Raw genomic sequence first — 22918 nt, 5'->3', positions numbered from 1 at the left:
GAACAGTGTCAGAGTCCCAGTAGCTAAATTGTATGATGTACACTCTTACTGCTATCAAAATTCAGAAAAGAGAGATTAGAACAGACTGATCTTCCACCTTAACTGTAAAAAAGTTTATGAATGATGTGGGACACCTGCTGGGTAAGATTATGAAATGTCAATGGCAAGCAGAAAATCATAAACAAAGAAACCAGGGTGATGGATGGCCTACACAAGACAGTGAAGGAAAACTAATGGGAGCCAACGATATGCATAAGACCCAGGAATAGATGGTGGCTAAAAGAACTTTCTTTCCCCTACCACTGCAACTTCTCGGAATTTCACCCGCCCTTTTTTCCCAAACCGCCTGGATCCCACTCCACAAGAGAGCCCACTTGTCCATGGGTCACTTTGGAGTAGGCAAGTGTGGATGTGGGAGGAATGTGACTACTTGACAAATTTCTGCCAAACAATCTGCACCAGCTGGTAGTCTCCCACATATTCTTGAACAGGTACATTTCCTCCCCCTCCATTCAGAACCCCAGCACCAGTGAAAACTCCAGAATAAATTACCTAAAAATGTTTTGCAATCAATTTCACTTTAACCCAGTTCACCTGTACCACCTTTATCATCACCTGTGGGTGGGCAGGTGGCATGCAAAAGAGTATATATTAGTATATATTGTCTTTTCTTACAGCCTCTAAGAAAGGAACAGAAAAAGGAGGGCAGGAGGGCTACTTTTCCAGGGGGAAAAAAAAGTTGTTTTGGCTTCAGAAACCAAAGGAAGGAAAAGAGAAGACAATTCCATGGCAGCCTAGCAAAAAGAGAAATCCTGCCAAGTTGGCAACAGATAGGGAGGCAATAGAGAACTTGGGGAGGCTGTAGAGAAAAAGAGGTGGAAAAAAACCAAAGTAGCTTAAGAACAGATGGAATGATGCATTCTGAAGACATTCTCCATGTCACGTGCTCTTGTTATCCACAATTCTTTACCTCGATCTCCTGGAAATTAGGTGCCCACTTATAACAGCTACTTTACTCAAAGAGCTCTTGTGACAAACCACAGGAGTTCCCTCCTATGGTTTAAACCTAGGGAAACAGAGTGCATTCTGCTAGAGGGATATATGTTCCAGGCATTCAACACAAAAACTCTGAATTTATTTCAAGACAACTATTACAGAGTGGTTTGGTTGTGACTATTTATTAGGTGAGCATTATGCTGCAGGCATGAAGAGTCAGATAAACAAGTTTTAGTGGTTTGACTTGAAAACTGATTATGTGTTCTATTTGTCTAGGAAAACGAATTCACAGACAAGAGCATAGTACTTACATATAAGCTTTTGGATGAGGGTTCTTTAGTAAATTAGCTAAAGTAGAGGAAATAGGGCAATACGTTTGGTTAACAATGTAAAAAGAGGGGGAAGGGAGCAAGGCAAGGAGGGAGGCACTTAAAAGGCGCTTCAGTAATGCCTTTTACAATAGTTAAATAAAAACGACCCAGCCTGAATTGCAAAATCTATTTTTAAAAGACTAGCTCTCATACCTTTCGTAAGTACACTAAGCCAATACCAGACGGAGCTCCTGAACAGCGATATTTAAAAGCTATAAGCAGGAAATGAATGCTAGTTTTCTCCTTAAGTTGATATGGCTAATAGCCTCCCGTAAAAAGGTCCGGATATCTACATCCCAGAGGGCCCCAGCACGACAAAGCGTCAGGAATACGAAGTGACGTGCCAGGCTGGGGCAAACCTGCCGAGTCATGGCTGCAAAGGCCTTAAACGGAGGCCTGAAAGAGCTAGATTGGCTGGAGCGGCGAAATCAAGCTGAGGTTTACTTCCGCTACCTCCCCCTGCCCCTCTCCCAACCCAAGAAGGGACAGAATCTCACCAGTAAGTCGCCACTTGTCTCTAGACGAAGGTGAGGCTTCTGTCGCTTGAAGACGCGCTTTAGAAAGCCGCGGGGGGCCTTCCGCTTTATGTGCTTCCTCTGGGAAACTGTGGTCGAGAGCACCATCTTCTCCTCAGGCACCAGCCACCCCAGCTTCCGAGGTCCTCCCAGCACCTCACAGAAGCTGACACCTGTGGTGACAGCGACAACAACCGGACCGCGTCGACGCTTCTACAGTCTCACAACTCCGGCGCGGACTTTTGAATCCGCCGCCAATGGTGCGCTCCAGGCGCTCGGTAGTGACGTCAGCCGGCGCAGGCCCCGCCCCCGGAGGCGCCCGGCTGTTTGTGGAAAATACCCTCGGCGGGCGTCCGGTAACGTCAATTAAAGGGCCAGGCTTTCTTTAATCGTCTTTTATGCCCACTCTATGGAGCTGTTTCACCTATGTTTCGTAGAGATGTTGGGACATTGTGAGAAATGTTGGGAAATTGTAGAAAATGTTGGTACACGTACTCTCCAAGATGTCACTCTATACTAAGCCTAATACCAACGGACTAAAAAGTAGATGAATACAAAGAAGTTTGTGATGTTTTATCAAGATTCCTGAAGAACCAGTGCCTTCCTAGCAAGGCATGATTTTCTGACATTAACAGCCAACACTTTACACTTTTATGTAATTTCATTTGATCTTACCTGAGGTCTTTTCATGTTTCTAGCTTTTCTTTACAAATGCTGCTCCCTTTAATCTTAAGGCCCCTTCACTTAACCTTGCAATAACTTCACGTGTAGTTTAAATGCTATCTTATTGAAACCTTTGCTACTTCTTCAAGCAATTAACTTTTCTATCTTCTATGCTACTTTCCACGTTGTACTTAAACTCCATCCTGCGTCGGACGAAGCACCACCCCCTAGGTTTCCAGATTCAGTCTGGATGAGACTTGAGAATTTGCGTTTCTGACAAGTATTCAAGCCATGTTGGCACTTCTAGTCTGAGGACTACTGTGAGATCACTGTAGTTTTCATTGTAATTACCTCTAATACTATCCCTGTAGTAATTATCGTGATTTCAATATCCACACAGATGAACCTTCCACTATCTGGCCTCCTATTTCCAAGACCTCATCTCTGCCAATGATCTCATCTTTCCCCTATGAGCCACTCACCCCTGTGGCCAAACACTAGGCCTTGTCATTACCAAATACGATACCCTTCCCTATTCTCAATTCAATTGTCTCACTCTTCAACCTCATCTCTGATCTTTTGAACTCACTCCCCTCAGTATCCCAACTCCAGCAATACTTTAGATGCAAGTGGGATCACTGTCCTCCCTGTTCTGTCCCTATCATGCCCCCAACCCTACACTAGTCTTTATCTGCCCTCCTGCAGTCCATTGTGCATCATTATAATATTCCCTTGTGTTTCTCCTCAGTTCTCCAGCCATGTCTTTCCCCTCATACTCACCTGACAAAACCCCAACCTTGCTTAAGTTAAAATCTCCATCCATTCTATGCTGGCATCTGTGCATTGATATTGGCTTAAGAAAAACATACCAACAGGTCTGTGTCTGGTCTCAATTTAAATTCATGACCATTCAAGTGGGATGTAAGCACTACCTGCAGTCTTGCTATTTCCTAAATCCTCTCATTCACCCTCTTCCTCAAACCTTCCTATACTCCCTACCCGATCCTTACCCTCAGTTGATGACGTTGCTTCACTAACAAAATAGAGGCACCTCGCAGAAACTTTCCAAATGCACCCAAACCACATCTACCCACCAGTCTCCCCCTGCTCCCGTGGATGAACCTCTCTCTAAAACAACCACTCCATTTATGCCCTGGGTCCCAGTCCCCTCCCTTTCTTAAGGATATTCTCTTGCAATTCTCTCCTCTTCTGCTTCATAAGTTTTCCTTCTTTGCTGAATTTTTTTCATCTGCACGTACACATGCTGTAATATTTCCAGCCTTTTAAAAACCCTTTCTTGATCCTATGTTCAGCTATTGTGCTTCACAGAAAAACTAGAAAGGAATGGCTACATTTGTCTCCAGTTCCTTTCCTCTCATTCTCCCTTGAAGCCACTGCAATCAGACTTTTGTACCTATTTCTCCACCAAAATTGTTTTGGTCAACGTGATCAATAACATAACACTTTTAAATCCAATGGTCAATTCTCAGGCTTCAGTTTATTTCACTAACCAGGAATATCTGTTGGGTATTATGATTCTTTCTCCCAAGAAACATTTTCCTTTAATTGGGTGCTATTCTCTTTTTGTTTTCAGTCTTCTTTTCTGGTTCCTCCTTGTATCCTTTATCTCTAAATCCTGGAATACCTCAGGACTCAGTCCTCAGATTTCTTCTCTTCTCTATCTATACTCACTTCCTATGTGGTCTCTTCCAGTATTATGACTCTAAATACCAAATTTACAGCTTATTCTCTTCCCTAATCAAACATGTATATCCAATTCTCCACTGGACTGGAATTTTAAAAGTCATCTTAAATTTGACACATCCAAAATTAGCTCTTGACACACCCTATACCCCAAACCTGTTCCTCCCACCATCTTCCCTATCACAGCTGATGGCACTTCCATCTTTCCAATTACTCAAGCGAAAATCTTGGCATCAGCCGTAGCTCCTCTCTTTCTCTCACCCAGCGTTCAATCTTTCAGCAAATTCTGCCAGCTCTACTTGCGGTATCAGATCACTTTTAGCCAAGCCACCATCATCTCTCACTTGGATTATTGCAACACCAACACTTCAGGTCTCTGCTCAGACAAGTATCAGAGAAACTCCACACATGTATACACGTATACACCTAGAAACACACATTTATGTGCACACAAACATACACAGATCCAGTCATACACAGAAACTGACATATCTTCCAGTTCTGTGTTCAGTAACATTATGTTGGTAGCTAGAAACGTCATGGTAGAAGTATTTATACCATGGGAGTTGGCAAATGCTACAAATCAGGTGTTTTTGTTTTTTTTCTAGAAAGCAAGCTGTTAAACATTTACCGACATAACACTGCACATATCCCTACTCACCCAAACATCTTAATCCTTTCTGTGGTTTATTTTTCTCTATAGCACTTTTCACTATCTAATATTTGCTTCTTCATAGAGAAAAATGTTATTGTAGCTTTATTTATAATAGAAATAATTAGAGACAACATTCATTGAGAGGGGAATGAAAATACATATTGTCATTATTTATTAGTTTCCTATTGTTACTGCAACAAATTACCACAAACTTAATGACTTAAAACAAATTTATCATCCTACGGTTCTGAAGGTCAGAAGTCCTAAAGTTAATGTGTCAGCAGTGCTGCCTTCCTTCTGGAAGTCCGAGGGAAGAATTTGTTTCCTTACCTCTCCCAGCTTATAGGGGCCACTTCCTTCTTTGGCTCAGTGCCTCTTCCTCCATCTTCAAAGTGCATCCATCTACCTTCTGTTTGGATCAGCACATCTCCTTTTTCTGACCCTTGTTATTACGCTGGACCTCCCCAGATAATCCAGGATAGTCTTCCCATCTCAAGATCCTTAATTTAATCACATCTGCAAAGTCACTTTTGCCATATAAGGTAGCATTTTCCAATTCTGAAGATTAAGACATAAACATCTTTGGGGGGCTATTCTACTGCCTACTGCAGGCTCTCTTCCTGGACTTGATTCTAGAGTATAGCTGTTCAATAAAGCTTTCTTCAGTGATGGATATGTTCTATATCTGCTCTGTCCCATACAGTAGCAACACGTGGCTGTAGAGCATTTGAAATATAGCTAGTGTGACTAACAATATTAATTTTATTTAAGTGTAATTAATTTACATTTACATTTAATAGGCACATGTCACTAGTGGCTACCATATCAGACAGTGTAGTTATAGCAAACTAAAAGATAATTCTAACAAATAATTCTCTACACTGGTTTTGGAGGTAGATGAAAGCCAGGAATCAGAATTCAAAGGGCTTTCAATTTATCTGCATTTTCATACCTTTTACAATGAGAATTTTGTCTTTGTTTTCAAATTTTTTACGTATTTAAAAGAAAATTTAAGTAGAGTATAAGGGTAATAATTTTATTTATCCCTGTAATGAAGCATATCCCTACACATTGTCTTATTTGATCTTAATGAAACTGTGATAGTGTAGGGCTGGTATGGATATTAGGTCCATGTAACGCCAAGTGGGAGAAAAATACCTGTATATCAAGTTAGATATAATATGATCCTAAGAATATTGAAAAATATGTATGTACCTTCACACACACACACAACACTGGGAAGAAATATACCAAAATATGAACATAGTTTTTAGATAATGGGAATGTGGATGATTTTGTTTATTATTTTAAATGTCCAATTTTCTATAATAAACATACTTAAAAAAAGAAATGGTGAGCTATTTCATATTTTAGCTAATTGATGTTGCATATAGTTTAAAATGTTTATGAATAAATTTCATTAAAATATTTCTTTAAGAAAATTATTTACATTTGAAAAACAAAAAATTAATTGACAGTACTTTCTGATGTTTGACATAATCTTGGAAAATAATTTGATTTTGTTTTTCATAAATGGTACTAATGCACACATATGGAATATGTTACTAGGTAATGTATTCCCATGAATTAACATTTTTGGATCATTTTAACTGAAACGAATGGTTTAGAAGATTGTTTTTGACTTGTGCTTTTGTGCTCATTAGCAAAACATTACAAAAAGTGTTAATAGTAATTAACACTGTTTTGGTAGAATCTTATAGTTGCCAAAAGTTTTTGACACATTGTTTTGTTAGATCCTTGAAAAACTTATGTTGATTATAATAATGATTAAAATAAAAATTTTAATCTGCCAGATGCAGTACAGTTGCCAAAAATTTTTGTAACTTTAAAATACCTCTGTCATGGCTTCATTCATCATTTGCGAGATACAGAATTTCACAAAATTTTGGAACCTTCACTATTTCAGTTTTTCATCAGTGCAATGGTTTGTAAGACAGATTATTCCAGAAGCTTTGGAAAATTTCACCTTACTTGTGTGGTCTCTTAATTAATATTCATATTTCAAATGTTTAGCTCAGCTAAGTGCATCTCCTCTTATCCTTTTCCCTTCACTGATTATCCTATTTTTCAGATTGAATATGGAGTGGTTTCAGGGACACAAATCTATTTTCCAATGTTGATGAAAGATATTAGCTTTGAAACAAATCCTTGTTATGAATGCCAGAAACCTTAGACTTTCTGATGTGTTTTCCATGATCAAAAGATGGCCTTGAACTAGGACATTGCAATCCAAAAGAAATGGACATTGGTAGGAAACGTGAAGTGGAAATAAAAATCATAACTCAGAGTAAAAGCTACATTGTTAACAATAATTTTTCTGTAGCATTTTATTATCAGTTTGTACACTATGTAGAACAGTTGCTGCCAGAACACTATTTGGAACAGAATAGGGTAAAGAGAACAGAAATACTGCAATTTTAACATTTTACTCAGCTGGTAATGGGCCCACATCAAATCATCAGGATTTTTTTTTTAATTTAGTGACTCCAAGAACTTTTCAAAATGGAACTGCTTTCCATGGATAAATTGTTAAGAATTCTGTAAGAAAAATGAACGACATCAAGTGGCTAATTATCAAGAAAAGAAGAATACACTAACCATTTCTTGCCAGGTAAAACTTTTTCTCTTCTATCCCTAAAACAGCCAGAATATTTTTCTGGAAAAAAAAAAAAAGAATTTTTAAGCAAATGGGGAAAATTACAACATAATTTATTGTTTAGTAACTTTTATTAGAAAGCAAGAGGGGAGGGGGGCTAGGATATAGTAAAGGAAATAATACACCTTCGTTTTCCATCTGCAGGCTTCCCAGTCTGGATCAGGCACAAGGACTGGCAGAGAGAAGCTTTAAGTTGGGTAAGAGTTTAAGGTCTTATTATTTCTCTGGATTGAATTGCAATGATGGGATAATTATGAGACTAGACTAGACTTTCATCATTAAAACAGAGGGGCCTTTAGTTTATTACCTAAGAAAGATGGTAATTTCCATCTAAGAGAGAAAAAGAACAGGTTTGGAGGGAGAGTGGATGAAAGAATAAAATTAGTTTCCGCTTACACTTCTTCAAGTCTGACTTGTTCAATAAACTCAAGCCATTACAAAAAAATATGATAAAAATAACTCTATACTTTGAGAATGTTTACCATGTGCCAGGAACTGCTTTAAACACCAAACACATGTGAGCCCATATAATCTTCTCTAGAACTTTACAAAGAAGGAAAGAGAGACCCAGCGGTAACTTTCTAAAATATACACATTTGGTATATGGTGGAGATGAGATTTATCACAGGAAAAAGCTGGGAACAACATAAAATGTCCAGTTAAATAAATATAGTCTCTCCATGGAGTGCCATGCATTCACTTAACCACCAAGTAGAAATATGTAAAAATATAGCTTAATATGATAAATGAATACAATCGAGATATTCTATTATTGGTAGTTTTATTTATATGTCTTTTGTTAAAAATAAAGCTTACCAAAAAGTGGCTAGAAGAAAAAAATTACAAAATGTGAATGAAAAGGTGTTAATTTTGTGGGTGATTTTTTTCTCTGTAATTTCCCATTTATTTAATGTGGTAACATTACTTCTTTATTGGAAAAATTAATTTATAATAAAATGGGAAGAGGAATCCACTTTTGAAATTTATCAAATCTAGCTAAGTGACTTATATTTTAAAAATTGAGTTAAACGAGGTTTGTAGTATTATGAAACTAGCAAGGACAATAACAAAATTGTCTTACTCTTTATTGAAAACTATTTTTTTTTAACATGGGCACATCCTTAAACTTGATCTTCTGTGAGAACGTGTGTGTTCCAGCAAGAAAGAAGGAGGAAGTGGAAGTGAAGCTTTCTTTACGGTCAGTATTTGCAAGTCCCACATGCCACACCATTTCTGTTCCTTTGGACCTAACGTTGATACATGACCACAAGAAGATGTAAATTGTGGTAGAAAATGCTATTAGTATTTGGGCTATCGTATGCCGAGCTGAAAATCAAAGAATGTGTAATAACTGGCAGCCTCTGACACAGGAGGTTTTACTGGAAGTCAGTATGAGTAGAAATTAAAATGGATTTTGACGTCAAATTGGAATCTGGGTACAAGTCCATCACTTATTAGCTTTGAGACCTTGGGCAAGTGGCTTAATCTCTCTAAACATGAATTATATGATCTGAAAAGGGGGAAATACCTAATACTGTCACTATAGTGCACATTCCCCATGTTTTGGCTGCCTTCCTATTTTGGCAGGAAATAATTATTGCGTGAGTCTTGTAAAGCTGTCATCACGCTACATGACACACAATTTTCTGTTTATATCAAGTGCTCCTATTATGATTTGTTATTATGTTCCCTGAGATATTTTTCCAACCAAAAATTAATTAATCTTTAAATTCTATGATTAGTTCAAATATCATAATCATACACCAAAAAAATAAAGATGTTTTAAACGAAAAAAAACTTGCATTTCACTGCACAGCAAAAGATAAAAACAGTGTCCTTGCAATAGCCTCCAATCCAAGCTGCTATTCTCTCCACCTCTCTACCTCTGTACATAAATATATAATGTAAAACTAGAGAACATGTGGAAAAACTAACCAGCAGCAGAAGCGCAAGACGAGTAACAGACACCTGAAGTAGATGCTCAAGAACATCAAATAAACAAATGATTGACTATAGAATAAAAATAAATATGCTTAAACCTTTTAAAAAATGGAAAGTAACATTATTACAAAAAAAAATGAAGCCAGACATATTTTTCAAAAATAGAGTGAAATGTCATTAAATTTTAAATGAGTATTATTTGAAATTAAATAATTAATTAAGACATTAGAAAATGCAGAATAGAAAAGTAGTGGTTTGTAAACTGAGAAAATTATGAAGTGATGCAAAAGATGAAAGAGACTTTTTAAAATACGGAAGAGAAAAAAAAATAGGAGTCCCAGGAAGAGAGAATAGACAAAATGGGAGAGAAGAAATATTCAAAAGACAATGGCTGGAATTTTCTAGAACTAGATTTTCACTTTCAAGAAACATAATGCATCTCAGGCAGGATAAATGAAACAAAATCCACACCTAGAAACATGTTAGAAAAATTGCCTAATACCATTGACAAAAGAAAGGTAGTAAGAACATCTAGAGATTAAACACAGCCTATAAAGGAAGAAAAAATAAATTAACATAATTTTCTATAGTAACAATAGAAGCCAAAGGATAGTGGAAGATAAACTTCTGACTACTGAAAGCTACTAACACTCAACATAGAATTTTATAACTAAATTATCATTCAGAAATGCGAGCAATATAAAAGACATTTTTTGACAAAGAAAAAATGGTCATTTCTATCAATACACTTCACAGAAAGAAGGTCTAAAGGGTGTCCTTCAGGAAGAAAGAAATTAAAACCAGAAAGAAGAAATCGAATGTAAACAGTTCTTCACAAGTGGGTAAATCTAGACAAACATTGATTCCGTAAAGTAATCATATTCAATTTGGGAGAATTTGGTAGAAGTTAAATCTTGGACAAGAATGACGTGAGATATAGGCGAAAGAATAATCAGAATGAAAATACTCTGATGTTCTTCTGTTTGAGATAAGGAAAGTAGAAATATTGGATAACTTTATATTTTATTAATTATTAAATATTATTACCTTATCAATATTATGTTACATAATTACAATATATTTAGTTACTATATTATAATTAATATATTAAAATATTAAAGGAATTTTTTAGAAGGAAGAATAGAAGATATAACTTCCACAAAAAAAGTCAAAAGAAAACAGAATTAGCCAAAGTCAGAACATACAAACAGCAGCATTATATCTGCAAGTATTGAGATACTAGAGCAAAAATTTGAAGACAAATTGAAATGTCAGTATTCTTAAAATGATTAAATATATAAAGCTAAAGAAAGAATTATTGAACTGGAAAATAGATTTAAGGCGATTACATAGAATGAGAACAGAAATATAAAATTAGGGAAATTATTAAGGAGAAATGAAGAGATGTTGAGGAAGAGTAAGAATGTCCAACACGAATTAAAGATGAGTTCCAGATTAAGAGAAGAGAAAGAATAAGGGAGAGGCAATACTTTTAAATGGCTTAGAATTTTCCAGAGTTGACAGAGGATACAAAATCTCAGATTCTAAAGTACAAGCAGGAGAAAGGAAATTAATATGCAACAAATGCACCACAGGAAAATTGCAGAAAACCTAAGAAATAGGGGAGATCTTAAGACCAGCAAGATAAAAGGAAAAGTTCCTCAAATTTGTTTTAAGAAGACTATAATTTTGACATAAAAACTAGATACAGCTAATAAAAGAAAAAATATAGGAAGATCTTACTTATGAACTAGACAGGAAATTTTAAGTAAAAATCCTAGCCCAAAAGAAATCAGCAATATATTAAGAAATACATTTAACCCAGGAATATAAAGATTGTTGACTTCGGAACAGCTACAAATATAAATTCACCACAATAACACATTAAAGGAGAAAAACAAACCATATAAACATTTCAATAGAAGTCAAACAATTTTGATAAAATTCCTCAGGCATTCATAATTTAATAAAACTACTAGCAAACTAAGAATGGAAGAAAACTTCCCTCCCTGATGGTTTCCTATCAAAACTCACTGCAGATATCAAACTCAATTTTGAAACATCATCAGCAAGCCCTTGTATTCAGAAACTGTTGGGAATATAGACAATCACTGCTTCTAGTCAACATCCCAGTGGAACACCTTTCCAGTGAAATAAGGCAAAAGAGAGTCACAAAGGGTAGGGAATAGAAGCAAGAAAAATTTGGAGATGAAGAAAGAAAGCTGTCACTATTTGTATAAAGTATTATTGTGAGAATCTGCAGATAAATAACTTCAGTGAGTAAAAGAGCTTAGCAAATTTTATAGGACCTCAGTATATAAAATCCATATGGGTCGATATACTTTAGGAACAAACAGGAAAAGTGTACTTTAAAAAAGGGGCATCATCTACAATAGTAACAAAACCCATAAATATCCTGAGAATAAAGTGAATAAATGAGATATAACAACTTTTGTGGAAAATATAGTAAAACATTATTCAAAGGCGTATAAAAGTTTTAAATAAATATAACACTATAACATGTTTATGAAGAGCAATCTTAAATAATATACATGTGACAATTTCCCCAAAAATTAATCCATAAAATCAATGCAACTTCAATCCACAGGATTTTTGTGGGACCTGACAAGCAGATCCAAAAATGTATATGGAAAAGTAAGTTGCCAAGAATAGGAAGTGGAATAGAAAATAAATATATGAAAATATGCTTTAAATTATGGGAATATAAATTTAACTAACAATGAGGTAAAATTTCAGAATCATCAGGGCTGGCATGGTGGTGCAGTGGTTAAGTTCGGAAGTTCCGCTTTGGCAGCCCGGGGTTCACCGGTTTGGATCCCAGGTGTGGACCTACACACCACTTGTCAAGCCATGCTGTGGCAGGCGTCCCACATATAAAGTAGGGAAGGATGGGCACAGATGTTAGCTCAAGGCCAGTCTTCCTCAGCAGAAAGACGACAATTGGCAGCAGATGTTAGCTCAGGGCTAATCTTCCTCAAAAAGAAAAAGAATTTCAGAATCATCAAATTGGCATAAACTATTAGGTCAGATAATATCAAATTTTTGTGATATGTGAGGAAAGGCAAATCATTTATACATTTATACATTATACATTGTAAAAAAGCAAAACAAGATTCATATACTCTGCTAAACAGAAATTATTTGGAGTTTCTGTTCTTGACAAATTTTCACATACATGCGCAAAGAAACATGTACAAGGATGGTCGTTGAGCACTCTTGGCAACAACAAAACTTTGGAAAAATACAACTACCTCCCAATAACTGGGTTACTCATGCAATAGAATAATGCTATATAGCTGTTAAAATGATTGAAATAAATCTACATGTATTAATATGTATTAATCTCAAAAGCATGATATTGGATAAAATGGAAGCTGCAGAAACTTACATGTACTATAATAACACTGATGTAAAAATGTTCAAATGTAAAACAGCAGTGTAGTTTTACATATACAATAAGCTTATATAGCTCACTGGATTGATGCCAACTTCAGGTAGCGGTTGCCTCTGGAAATGGAGGAAAGGAGAAGTGATGGGGCTTTAGCTGTTCCTGTTCCTTAAAACCGACAAACAAGATACTCACCAAGACTGAAACACGTATAACGAAATATGAAGAGTTATTTTATCTCAGCGGTAAGGACATATTTTTGTATGTTTAAATGTTTCATAGTTAAATTTTTGAAAATATTCATGCATGTGCATAAAGCTGTATGTACATAGATTTTTATTGCATCATTGATCACAATTGCAAAATAATTAGAATCAATCTGAATATCCATAAATTGGGAAGTGAATTAGTAAATTATATTACATCATACCCAGGAATGCTATTAGGGAGTAGTGTAAGCCTATATGAACGTATGTTGGATTGATCACATTGATGGTACCAATTCTTTATTCCTCCCATCAAAGGCAGGGCTTTCTGCCCCACTCTTTGACCCTGGGCCCTTTGACTACATGACTGGCGTTGGCCAATGGAAAATTGTCAAACGTGACACAACCAGAGGCAAGAAAAGTTCTTGTACTCAGGGATTCTCTCTCTCCCTTACCATCATCATGAGAACATGCCTGAGCTAGCTTGCTGAGAGAACGTGAGAAACACCTGGAGGGGAGCTGTGTTGTCATATGCTGACCCTCCTACACCAACCAGCCCCCTCAGAGCCTCCAGCTGACTGGAGAGGGATGCTGAGAGTCCCACTGAGATAGATCAGTGTGAGACAGGAACCGTTCTAATAAGACAAGGCCATCTGCAAGACCCCAGGCCTAACAAGATAGGCCCTAACCAGTCAGCAGGCTAGGAGAATCAGATAGAGCCCACCAAGATCCACATCCTACAGCCTCGGGACTTCCCTGGGCTATGCCCTAGCACCCAGGAGTCCACTGAAGGTGACCCTAGCCCCGTTAGCATAGTAAAAGTCACACCCAGGGTTGGAGAGCTAGCATGCTAATAATACGTGTCACATGAGATGGCACATTGAACAACAGTGCAGGCACGAGGAAAGCCCCACCTCTACATGCCATGAGAAGGCCCTCCTCCCTAGCCTTTGCCTAATCAAAGCCCCACAGTCCTGCTCCCTAAGGAGCCGGTCACCTGCCCCTTTCTTTTCTGCACCAGCTCCCTTGTGCATGTCCTGTGCACAAGCTAATAAACTTTTACTTTTCTACTCCCGTTTGTTGTCTCTCTTGATTTCTATCCTGGGGGACAACAGGAACCCAATCAGGTACAGGTACTATCTAGAAATTTACATTTGCTAAGAATTTAGAGTTAGAAAACCTCAGCTTATATCAGAAAAAAAATTTCTGTAAGGACCACTTGCTTCCAGAATATAACATTTTAACCAACAGTTAAAGAGTGTTATTAACAGGGTTTTAAAATATCTGACAGCAGTTTCTTGACATTAAAAATGTAAGTAAATTTTACATTTGTAGAATCATAAAATTGGAAGAATCCACAAGAGATTACTTGGTTCTGACATCTGGTAAATAAGTTAAAATGTTAAATCAGCATTCATTTTAGGATATAAGTTAATATATGCATCTCTATTTATCTCTGCTCTCTATTTTGTTAAAATACTACGCTTTCCAGAGTAGAGTCCTGATTTGTCTGCCAAACTTGCAAAGCAGGTACTTTCTTAGCAAACAAATAGCAGACATGTTTTTCTGTTTAGGTAAATCTTAATTATCACAGCTGCCTTGGTAATTCAGTTATTCGGCAAAGATGTTGTAAACTACTTGAAAAGAAACCATCTGGTTTGCAGTTGTAAAATTGAAACCAATTAAAACATTTAAATAACGTTTTGTTTCTCATTTTAATCTGTAAAAATATATTTTGCAAGTTCTAATTAGTGGTTAATTTTTCTCTATTGCTTTTATAATATGAATCTGACTCAAATAATTTCTAAGTTCAACAAAGCTGTTCCTATAATTGATATTACATCGGGACACTAGACGGATTAAATGATAAAGAATATAAAATATACATACATAGACACAAATAGTGTAGTACACAGAATTTCTCTCATTCAAACCTGATAAAATAAGACGAAATGTCTAGCACTTCACAAGATTGATTGGTTAGTTATAGCCTAAGAACCCGAAAATTCAGTTGAGGGACTATATCTGCTTTAAAAAAAAGAGATGGAAAGGAAAAATAACAGAATCCAAAAGTTGTAATCAGAAATACACTGCCCGCCCCCCCCCCCCACAACCCGCCACCACTCTCCCTTTAAAATGTATTCAGTGATAGGAGCTCTTCACTCTGATCCTGGAATAAAGCACAGGTAACACCACGACTGTTGTCATTTTTAGATACTGGAAAGCATTATGATCCCTCTGAGTTTCAAAGCCTGGGTTTGGTGCTTAGAATGTCCAGTCTCAGGTAATAGTCAAAGTATCCAACTTCATTCAAAATTAGAGCTACCCGCAAGCCCCCAGCTGGAGTTTGTGGGCCTGTTGTAAGAAGTCTGTGAAGAGGTGAGGGGGCTCATTTTGTGTCTTGTTCTCTGTTCCTCTCCCCCTTAGGCCTTCACTCCTACATCTCCATCTGCTAACTACGGTTTTTGAATCTTCCCTCCAGAGACGATGTGAGAGGATAGACAAGGGATGAGCTGGGGGCAGGAAAATTCTTGCTTGACTGCCCTTGTCTTAAGCCGCTTTCTCTTTCTCAAGGGCTGGTAGACGTTTAAAGTTCACACTTTCCCTTCTGGGGAACTCTCATACTTGTTTGGAATAACCTACCCTGCCCTCCTCCCATTCGAGGTGGTCTTGGATCTACATTTCCCTTGACTAGGGTGAATGCACTTCATTTCAGTGGTTGCTTGCTTCTCCGCCATAATGACCCTGGTGACGCACCTCTAATTTCCCTTTTTGAGGCTTCTTCGCCCTCTTGTGGACCTGCTTATACAGTATCTAGGAAAGCATCCGCTCCAACTCTGTCTCTCAAGTGCATACAAGGTGCAGGCAACACTTAGGCATCCCTGACCACACATGTCTGGTACAGCAAGACAATCCCAACAGAGGAGCTTCGTTCCATTCCCACAGCAGCTAGCCACTCCCTTGCCCTCTGTTTTTCTGTGACTCCCTGACAGCAGGACCGCAGTTCAGCCTTTCTTAGTAATCCTGTTAGAAATCCTCTCTCTTGACTTGAGATGAAGAGGGAATCATAACTTTGTTCAAAACATCCTCTTCACTAATCTCCCCTCCTTCTCTGCTTTCTTTACTAATTATATTCCCAACAACAAAGAGTTTTCAGTCAAGAAGCCCATTCATAGACATTTCCTTTGAAAATTTTCATCTTGGTCTGGCATTTCACTTTAGAATTTCATAACCCATTACATTCTAATATTTCAATTAAATTTTTCCTTTAACATCTGACCTCAATAGTTTTTTTAAACATATAGTAATCCCTAGCCAGAGCAATGTTTAAATAATGTACAGACAAAATATTTCCACCTTTAAATTAAGAGTACGATTACAAATATTTGACATCTGATATAAATCATCTTTTTGTTCTATGATCTCTATAATGTTACAGAATGAGACACAAAACATTATTAAAATAAAAATGATTGGTTTCTCTTTGTAGTGGCTGTTACCATTGTTGGCCTGGCATCCCTGTCACCTTCCTTTGAAAAACAGTCCCATATCTTGAACAAAGGGGTCAGCGTGTGACCCAGGCTGGATCACTAATAATCTGCTTTAGTTGAGGCCACAGAGATTGGTCCGGGGATGGGTATATGCATCCCAGTGAGCCAGTCAGAGTTCTTCCCCAGAATTTTTCTGATAGAGATGATAAGAATCTCTTTCCTCCCTGATCGTGAAGCTCAAAGTCGGAGACCCCAGAACTTCCAGCAGCCATGTCCCTAACACCCATAAAGAAGCACAGATTAGAGACAGACAGTTTCTGACATCCCTAAGGCTATTCCAGCTCCTATCTTCCTTTATATGGTCCATCCCATCATCTTTCCTATAAATCTCCTTTTTCATTTAAGCTGGTTTGAACCAATCATCAAACATGACACTTTCAATCAAACATGACAGGCTCTCGATTATTCATTTCTCAAGGTGTATACAGTATCTGGGATCTTAAAATGCTTTAAACCCAAATAAACAGAATTAGGCTCAATTTTAAGGGGAACTATAATACATTAATACTAGAAGTAGCTGCCATCATTCTAAAGGCATGGACGAAGAATAAAAGAAGATATTCCACTATTTAACATTCGAGGGAATGAATTGTCTGTAACAATAGAAAACAATAAGCATATCTTTTTGATTTCATCATTTTGTGACACCTAAGTGACTCATGCTCTTGTTTCCTTTAGGTCCTTTGGGAAAATAAAGGTCAATGTAGCAAGTTCAAATAGACTAATTAGTGGTTAATGAGAGCATTGCTTTCAATTACCAAATGTACATAATAGGAAAATAAAAATGTGAATTTCTCTTCTCAAGAAAAACAGAACATAATAGGACATATAGAGTATTAATTGCCTAAATCCAAATGCTTAAAAATAAATATATTGGCTTTCACCTGTTTATTAGTCTCTTCATTCAAAAAAAGATTTAAAGTAGCAAGAGAGTACTTAGATTCCAAACTTCCAACAACTCCAATACCCCGTTCAAAGATCTCCAAAATACTTAAGACATATTGGGTTCATGGACTCATCTTGTGAATAATTTGTCCACTATTATTTGCTTCTGGCCTCAGATAGTTTTCATAGATAGCATAAAGGTGAAATCCGTTTAATTCCCTCACAATTTAGAAACATTTATCACATAAGCAATATAGTTTCATATTTCAATGGCAAGCTGAACTGAATTATATTCCTCATTTGTTATTAACTGCATTTTAGATTATGATCCTAGAAACAGGTTCATGTAGCATGAAGAAAGAATAGAATAGAACAAGTAACTTATCTGTATATCTAGAGTTTCAAAATAAACTACCTTTTAACCACTTTTAATTATTTCATGTATTCACTGACCCATCACCCATTAATGGGGCTTTTTTATTTAATCAGTGTACAATAAGATGAATATATTTTCCATGTCTTACAGGAGTCTTATGATCACATAGGGGAGATGACCAAGCAAACTCAGGACATACATTAAAATGTGAACATGGCTCTAGTGGAAGTGTGTGTGTGTGTGTGTGTGTGTGTGTGTATAAAACGGATTACAGAAGAAGGAAGACCTAAATTTACCTGGGTTGAGATGGGATTAGGAAGTTGAAGAAAGCTTCACAGAAGAGGTAACATTTGATTTGAAAACTGAATTCAATTTTCAGTTCAGGCATGAAAAGTTTATAGTGGTGCAGAAGGGGATTTGGTGACCATCCTACTTTATACATGTCTATATACCTATAATTACATAGTTAGCAGAACGTAGTTGCTGGATTCAGGTTGGAGGGGGATAGATCAACGTAATCAGTATTAAATACAGGCTGCGTGGAAAGTGGTTGCCAGCTGACCACTTGATGTCTACCAGGACTTCATAAAACACGTGGGGATTCTTAATGAGGACCTCATATTTCTGAATACACTGCTTAATTTTAAAAACTGTATTTTACGCTAACTTTAAATGGGTATTCTCAAAGTGCGAATTTTTCCAAATATACCGCTAAAATGAAAAAGTATTCTTTATTAGACATTCATTTTAAAGCAGTTTATTTTTAAAAAGAAGACAATAGTTTGCCAGGATCTTATCATTATAGGTTTTGCTGTTAAACGGAAAAAGGCCATAAATCAAATAATTTATCTTTTTAATTTATATTTTCTCTTTGTAAAGTAGAACATTCAGAACAGAAGAAACTTTGAACTGTACTGTCAAACAAACATGTATCTATCACCTTTCATAGTTCCTCATAATCCTTTTAACTATCCCAGACAATTGTCAAAGCTATTTATATTTAAACAGGGTTTTGCTTCCTCCTAGCTTGAGTTCTCCATCTGTCTGATACTAAAGTGAGATGGTGAATTTTCACATCAAAATCCTTTCTAGGGCAACCACTTGTTATTGTGATCAACCACGACTTTATGATATCACTGTAAGAAATGAAAAAAATTGGGGCCAGCCTGGTGGCACAGCCGTCAAGTTCGCACGTTCCACTTCAGCAGCCTGGGGTTTGCCGGTTCGGATCCTGGGTGCGGACATGGCACCGCTTGGCAAGCCACGCTGTTGCGGGTGCCCATATATAAAGTAGAGGAAGATGGGCACGGATGTTAGCCCAGGGCCAGTCTTCCTCAGCAAAAAGAGGAGGACTGGCCGCAAATATTAGCTCAGGGCTAATCTTCCTCAAAAAAAAATAAATAAAATTTAAAATTTTCAGCAAAAAAGAACATTTGTACAAATTATTCAAATAGTTATAAAAATTATTCTCACAGCAATAGAAAATAATACCTAACATAGCTCCTTTATTATAGTCCTCAGTTTCTACCTTCATAGAAGTATAAAGCATCCTCTTTTTAAAAAATTAGGACCACCACTTTTTTAAAGCCCGTATTCTTACATGTATGCAAATATAGACAACTTGTATGAAAATCACCAGGTAATGTCCCTATTTGATCAGATTAAATACTAAAGTTTTGGAGGGACAGCAAGAGGCCAGAAAGGAGGTGAGTTGGTCACATCTTCCAGGGCCTTGAACCACATTTTTAGTGTCTAAAACAAAGACAACCATATTACCCATTGCTGCAGGACTTTGGTACAAATGCACTTTATGCACAAGGGTCATATATTTGTATTTTTCTCTACTGTGATGGATTAAGGTTGAATCCCGTAGCACTATAATATTTGTATTTACAAATAGGAACCATATTTATTCTGAATGCATTTCTAAGTGTACAATTCACAACTTCATCGCTTGTTTTATGAGTCCATTTGGCTTGGCACAGAAAAAAATAATCAAGTCTGTAGATTGCAGGGCCTGGTCTTTATTTATGCAGAAACTGCTTATTTATTAACATCGAGCATGTCCCATTTGGTCTCAAAGAGATGTATAGTTACATGGAAACAGAACAGCTTTCAGTAGATGATTGCACGAGTACAGATGCTTTTTTCCGACACCGTCACAGCTGAGGAGGTCCCACCAAATGAAAAACAGTTCTGATGAAGTGAGAAGCAGAAAAGCGGTACCATGCAAACATTGTTACATAATAAAATGCAAGCCAGCACAGGTTTTTTTTTTAAAACTCTCTTTATTAAATTTATGTGAATCAAGAGGAAAGGGTGAAAAGTATATTTACTGATGATAAAAATTATTCTCTGGATATTTGCAGTCATGTCATTTAAAATGTATTCTTTACAAGTTTCTAGTTTTCCCCATTTCCTTCTAGTTCTCTGGCATCTACTCCAAAGTTAAACTTTTTAGATCTAATAAAAAAATAGAATTTGCAGGTGGCACGTTCCTGAACAGACAGTCTAATATCAAGTGATGTTACAGAACACGTAAATGAAAATTAGTAGGCTCTCCTCACTAATCCTAGTCTTAAAATATTTCCAGATGATTCATCTTAACCCATTTCGACAGCTGTGTTAGTGTATGTGTTTATCCTGCCCCACTTGGAACCATGCCAGCTGGGTAACACATGAAGTCATAGGGTGTGTTATGATGCGAGCCCTGAAAGATTTCCAGCCTGAGTTATATTCACAGAATCATCCTACAGGGAGCCTATCGCACCCCAATGGATTCTTAAAGTACATGCAGATGTGTTTTTCTGAATATACAGGGCTAGAAGTATGGCTTATCCTTCTGGAATGTGCTAATATAGAGACAGATACAAATATTAGAATGAGTGATTGTAAAACATACATAAATGGATTGAGCACATTCATTTCTTGTTACCAAAAGTGTAATTTTTCTTCATTACCTTGTAGATGTGCGTGTATGTATATGTGTTTCTGCATATGTGTACATGTATATATATGCACATATATATGTATGCATACATAAAGTTTTGCCATCTATTCAATTGTTTTAGTTAAAGTAATTCTATCTAAGTATATATCCTCATATTCAATTGGTGCATCTATACTGGAATGGAAAATAATTTTTGTTCTTTTCATTTTCACTATCCTTCATTAAGCATTTATTATTTTCCAAGAGACTATGTTAAATGTTTAACATATATTATCTCATTCAATCCTTACAATGACCTTATAAAGTCTTCTTATATATTCTTCGGTCTGTTTCACCAGTGAAGAAATTATGCCTCTGAGAAATTGGGGCTTATGTGGGATGACCAATTAGTTAATAAATGGGGACGCTAAAATTCAAATTCAGACTCTTGATCCAAAGCCATTGCTCTTAGCCAGTATTTCTTTCAAGTCAGCTAACCAATAAACTAACTCAATATATTAGCACAAAAGGGATATAAAAGTGATTAAAATTAAGTGTATTTCATTAAGGATAATAAAACATGTTCATCTTAACTAAAACCACTAGGAGGGAACTTATTCCTTTCCTCAGTCTCCAGCTCTAAATATCCTCCTGCTCTCTAACACCAACCTCCAAAAATAATTGAGAGGAATATAAATCTATCATAAGTTCTGAGATATTTTGATGCTTTACATTTTTATAGCATTTTTTAAAATACTGTTCATTATTTAAATTTCTACAGCATTATCATTTTTCCAAGTTAAAGTCACCCAAAAATATTTTGCATACTGTTCCTTCAAGAGACTGCATCACACATTTAATTTCTGTACAGTGAGTTCTATTTTTCTGGCATACATTTCCCTTTCTGCCTCTTGTACTCTCTTCAGAGGTGCTTCCAAAGATAAAGAAGATAGCAATGGAATGAAAGGGGCCTGTTATAAACTTCAGAGAAAGCAGGATAATATATTATCAAACTTCGTTATTTTGGTGGGATTCACTGGTCACGTGAAGTGTTATTTCCAGCACAGCCATTTCTAGTTCTCTTCTAGAGGAAGCACAAAGAAGATGAAGCTAGCATTTATTTTAAAATAACAAGTAAATCCAGAGTCATCCCTGCACATTGCAAGTAATATTTGAGCCCCAATCTACTGGAGTTGTGAAAGTTCCCATCATTCCTTTTTATTAGACAACAAAAGTAGGTATGGTCTCCAGTGGGGTACATAAAACAGTTCAATAAAACATGCTTTGATGCTACAGCCAATGAGATTGTTTTTGACAGAAGTAAGATAGAATCAACTCCTTTTTCAAAATGTGGGAAATTAATTACATAGTACTGAACTTGTCTTTTTCCTCCTTTCTCTATTCCAAGTGAAACTATATAAGCCTTTCCTCAAGGACAGAGAAAAATAGTGCAAAGAAATAGTACGGTGCAAAGAGAAAAACAAGGCATCCAGGCATACTGAATGTTATAGTAGATATTTTCCAGCCTAAGCACTGGAGAAGAGTAAAAATATTTTTTGTTGTAATTTTGCACATATGTTTTCTATAGTAATCTCGGACCAATAGTAGCTTTAGTCACAAACATACAATTGAACGTGAGTGATGTTGAACTCTAAGCAACAGCAGATCAAGGGATTAAGAATTCTCCACAGTCACTATAAATCCTGATAAAATAATGTAATCATTCTGACATTGTCTAGCCTGAGATACTTTGTTGAAACTAAAAGAGAAAGAGCACGTGACTTGGAACCAGGACAACAGATGAAGAATAGGGTCTAGACAAGAGTAAGACAGAGCGTTCCCATAACACATTTGAACAAGAGTTTCATCATTCCCTGGTAATGTGAGACTAAAAGTTAATACAAATTTGTACTGTCTAAATTATAAATGCATGTAGCCATTGAACTAGGCTATCCCTGGTAATGTGAGACTAAAAGTTAATACAAATTTGTACTGTCTAAATTATAAATGCATGTAGCCATTGAACTAGGCTACTAATGA

General features: G+C 36.5%; 1 protein-coding gene across 4 annotated transcripts in view; it reads right to left on the bottom strand.

Annotated features, from left to right (window-relative positions):
* The window catches only part of CENPW (centromere protein W), a 30342-nt gene extending 28149 nt beyond the window's left edge, over positions 1–2193 (bottom strand). For 3 of the 4 annotated variants that reach the window (XR_011522103.1, XM_008544721.2, XM_008544726.2), the window contains exon 1: positions 1865–2193. Coding sequence is in view for 3 of the 4 variants with exons in the window: in XM_008544721.2 (XP_008542943.1) it covers positions 1865–1990 (126 nt within the window). In the remaining variant the exon portion in view is untranslated. The remainder of the gene's footprint in view (positions 1–1864) is intronic. The other variant, XM_070557012.1, reaches the window with a different exon arrangement.
* Positions 2194–22918: the final 20725 nt, after the last annotated feature.

This window comes from Equus przewalskii, chromosome 9 (assembly GCF_037783145.1).
Source record: "Equus przewalskii isolate Varuska chromosome 9, EquPr2, whole genome shotgun sequence".
NCBI classification, from domain to species: domain Eukaryota; kingdom Metazoa; phylum Chordata; class Mammalia; order Perissodactyla; family Equidae; genus Equus; species Equus przewalskii.
The sequence above is the reverse complement of the archived record's forward strand: the minus strand, read 5'-3'. Positions and strand labels throughout refer to the sequence as shown.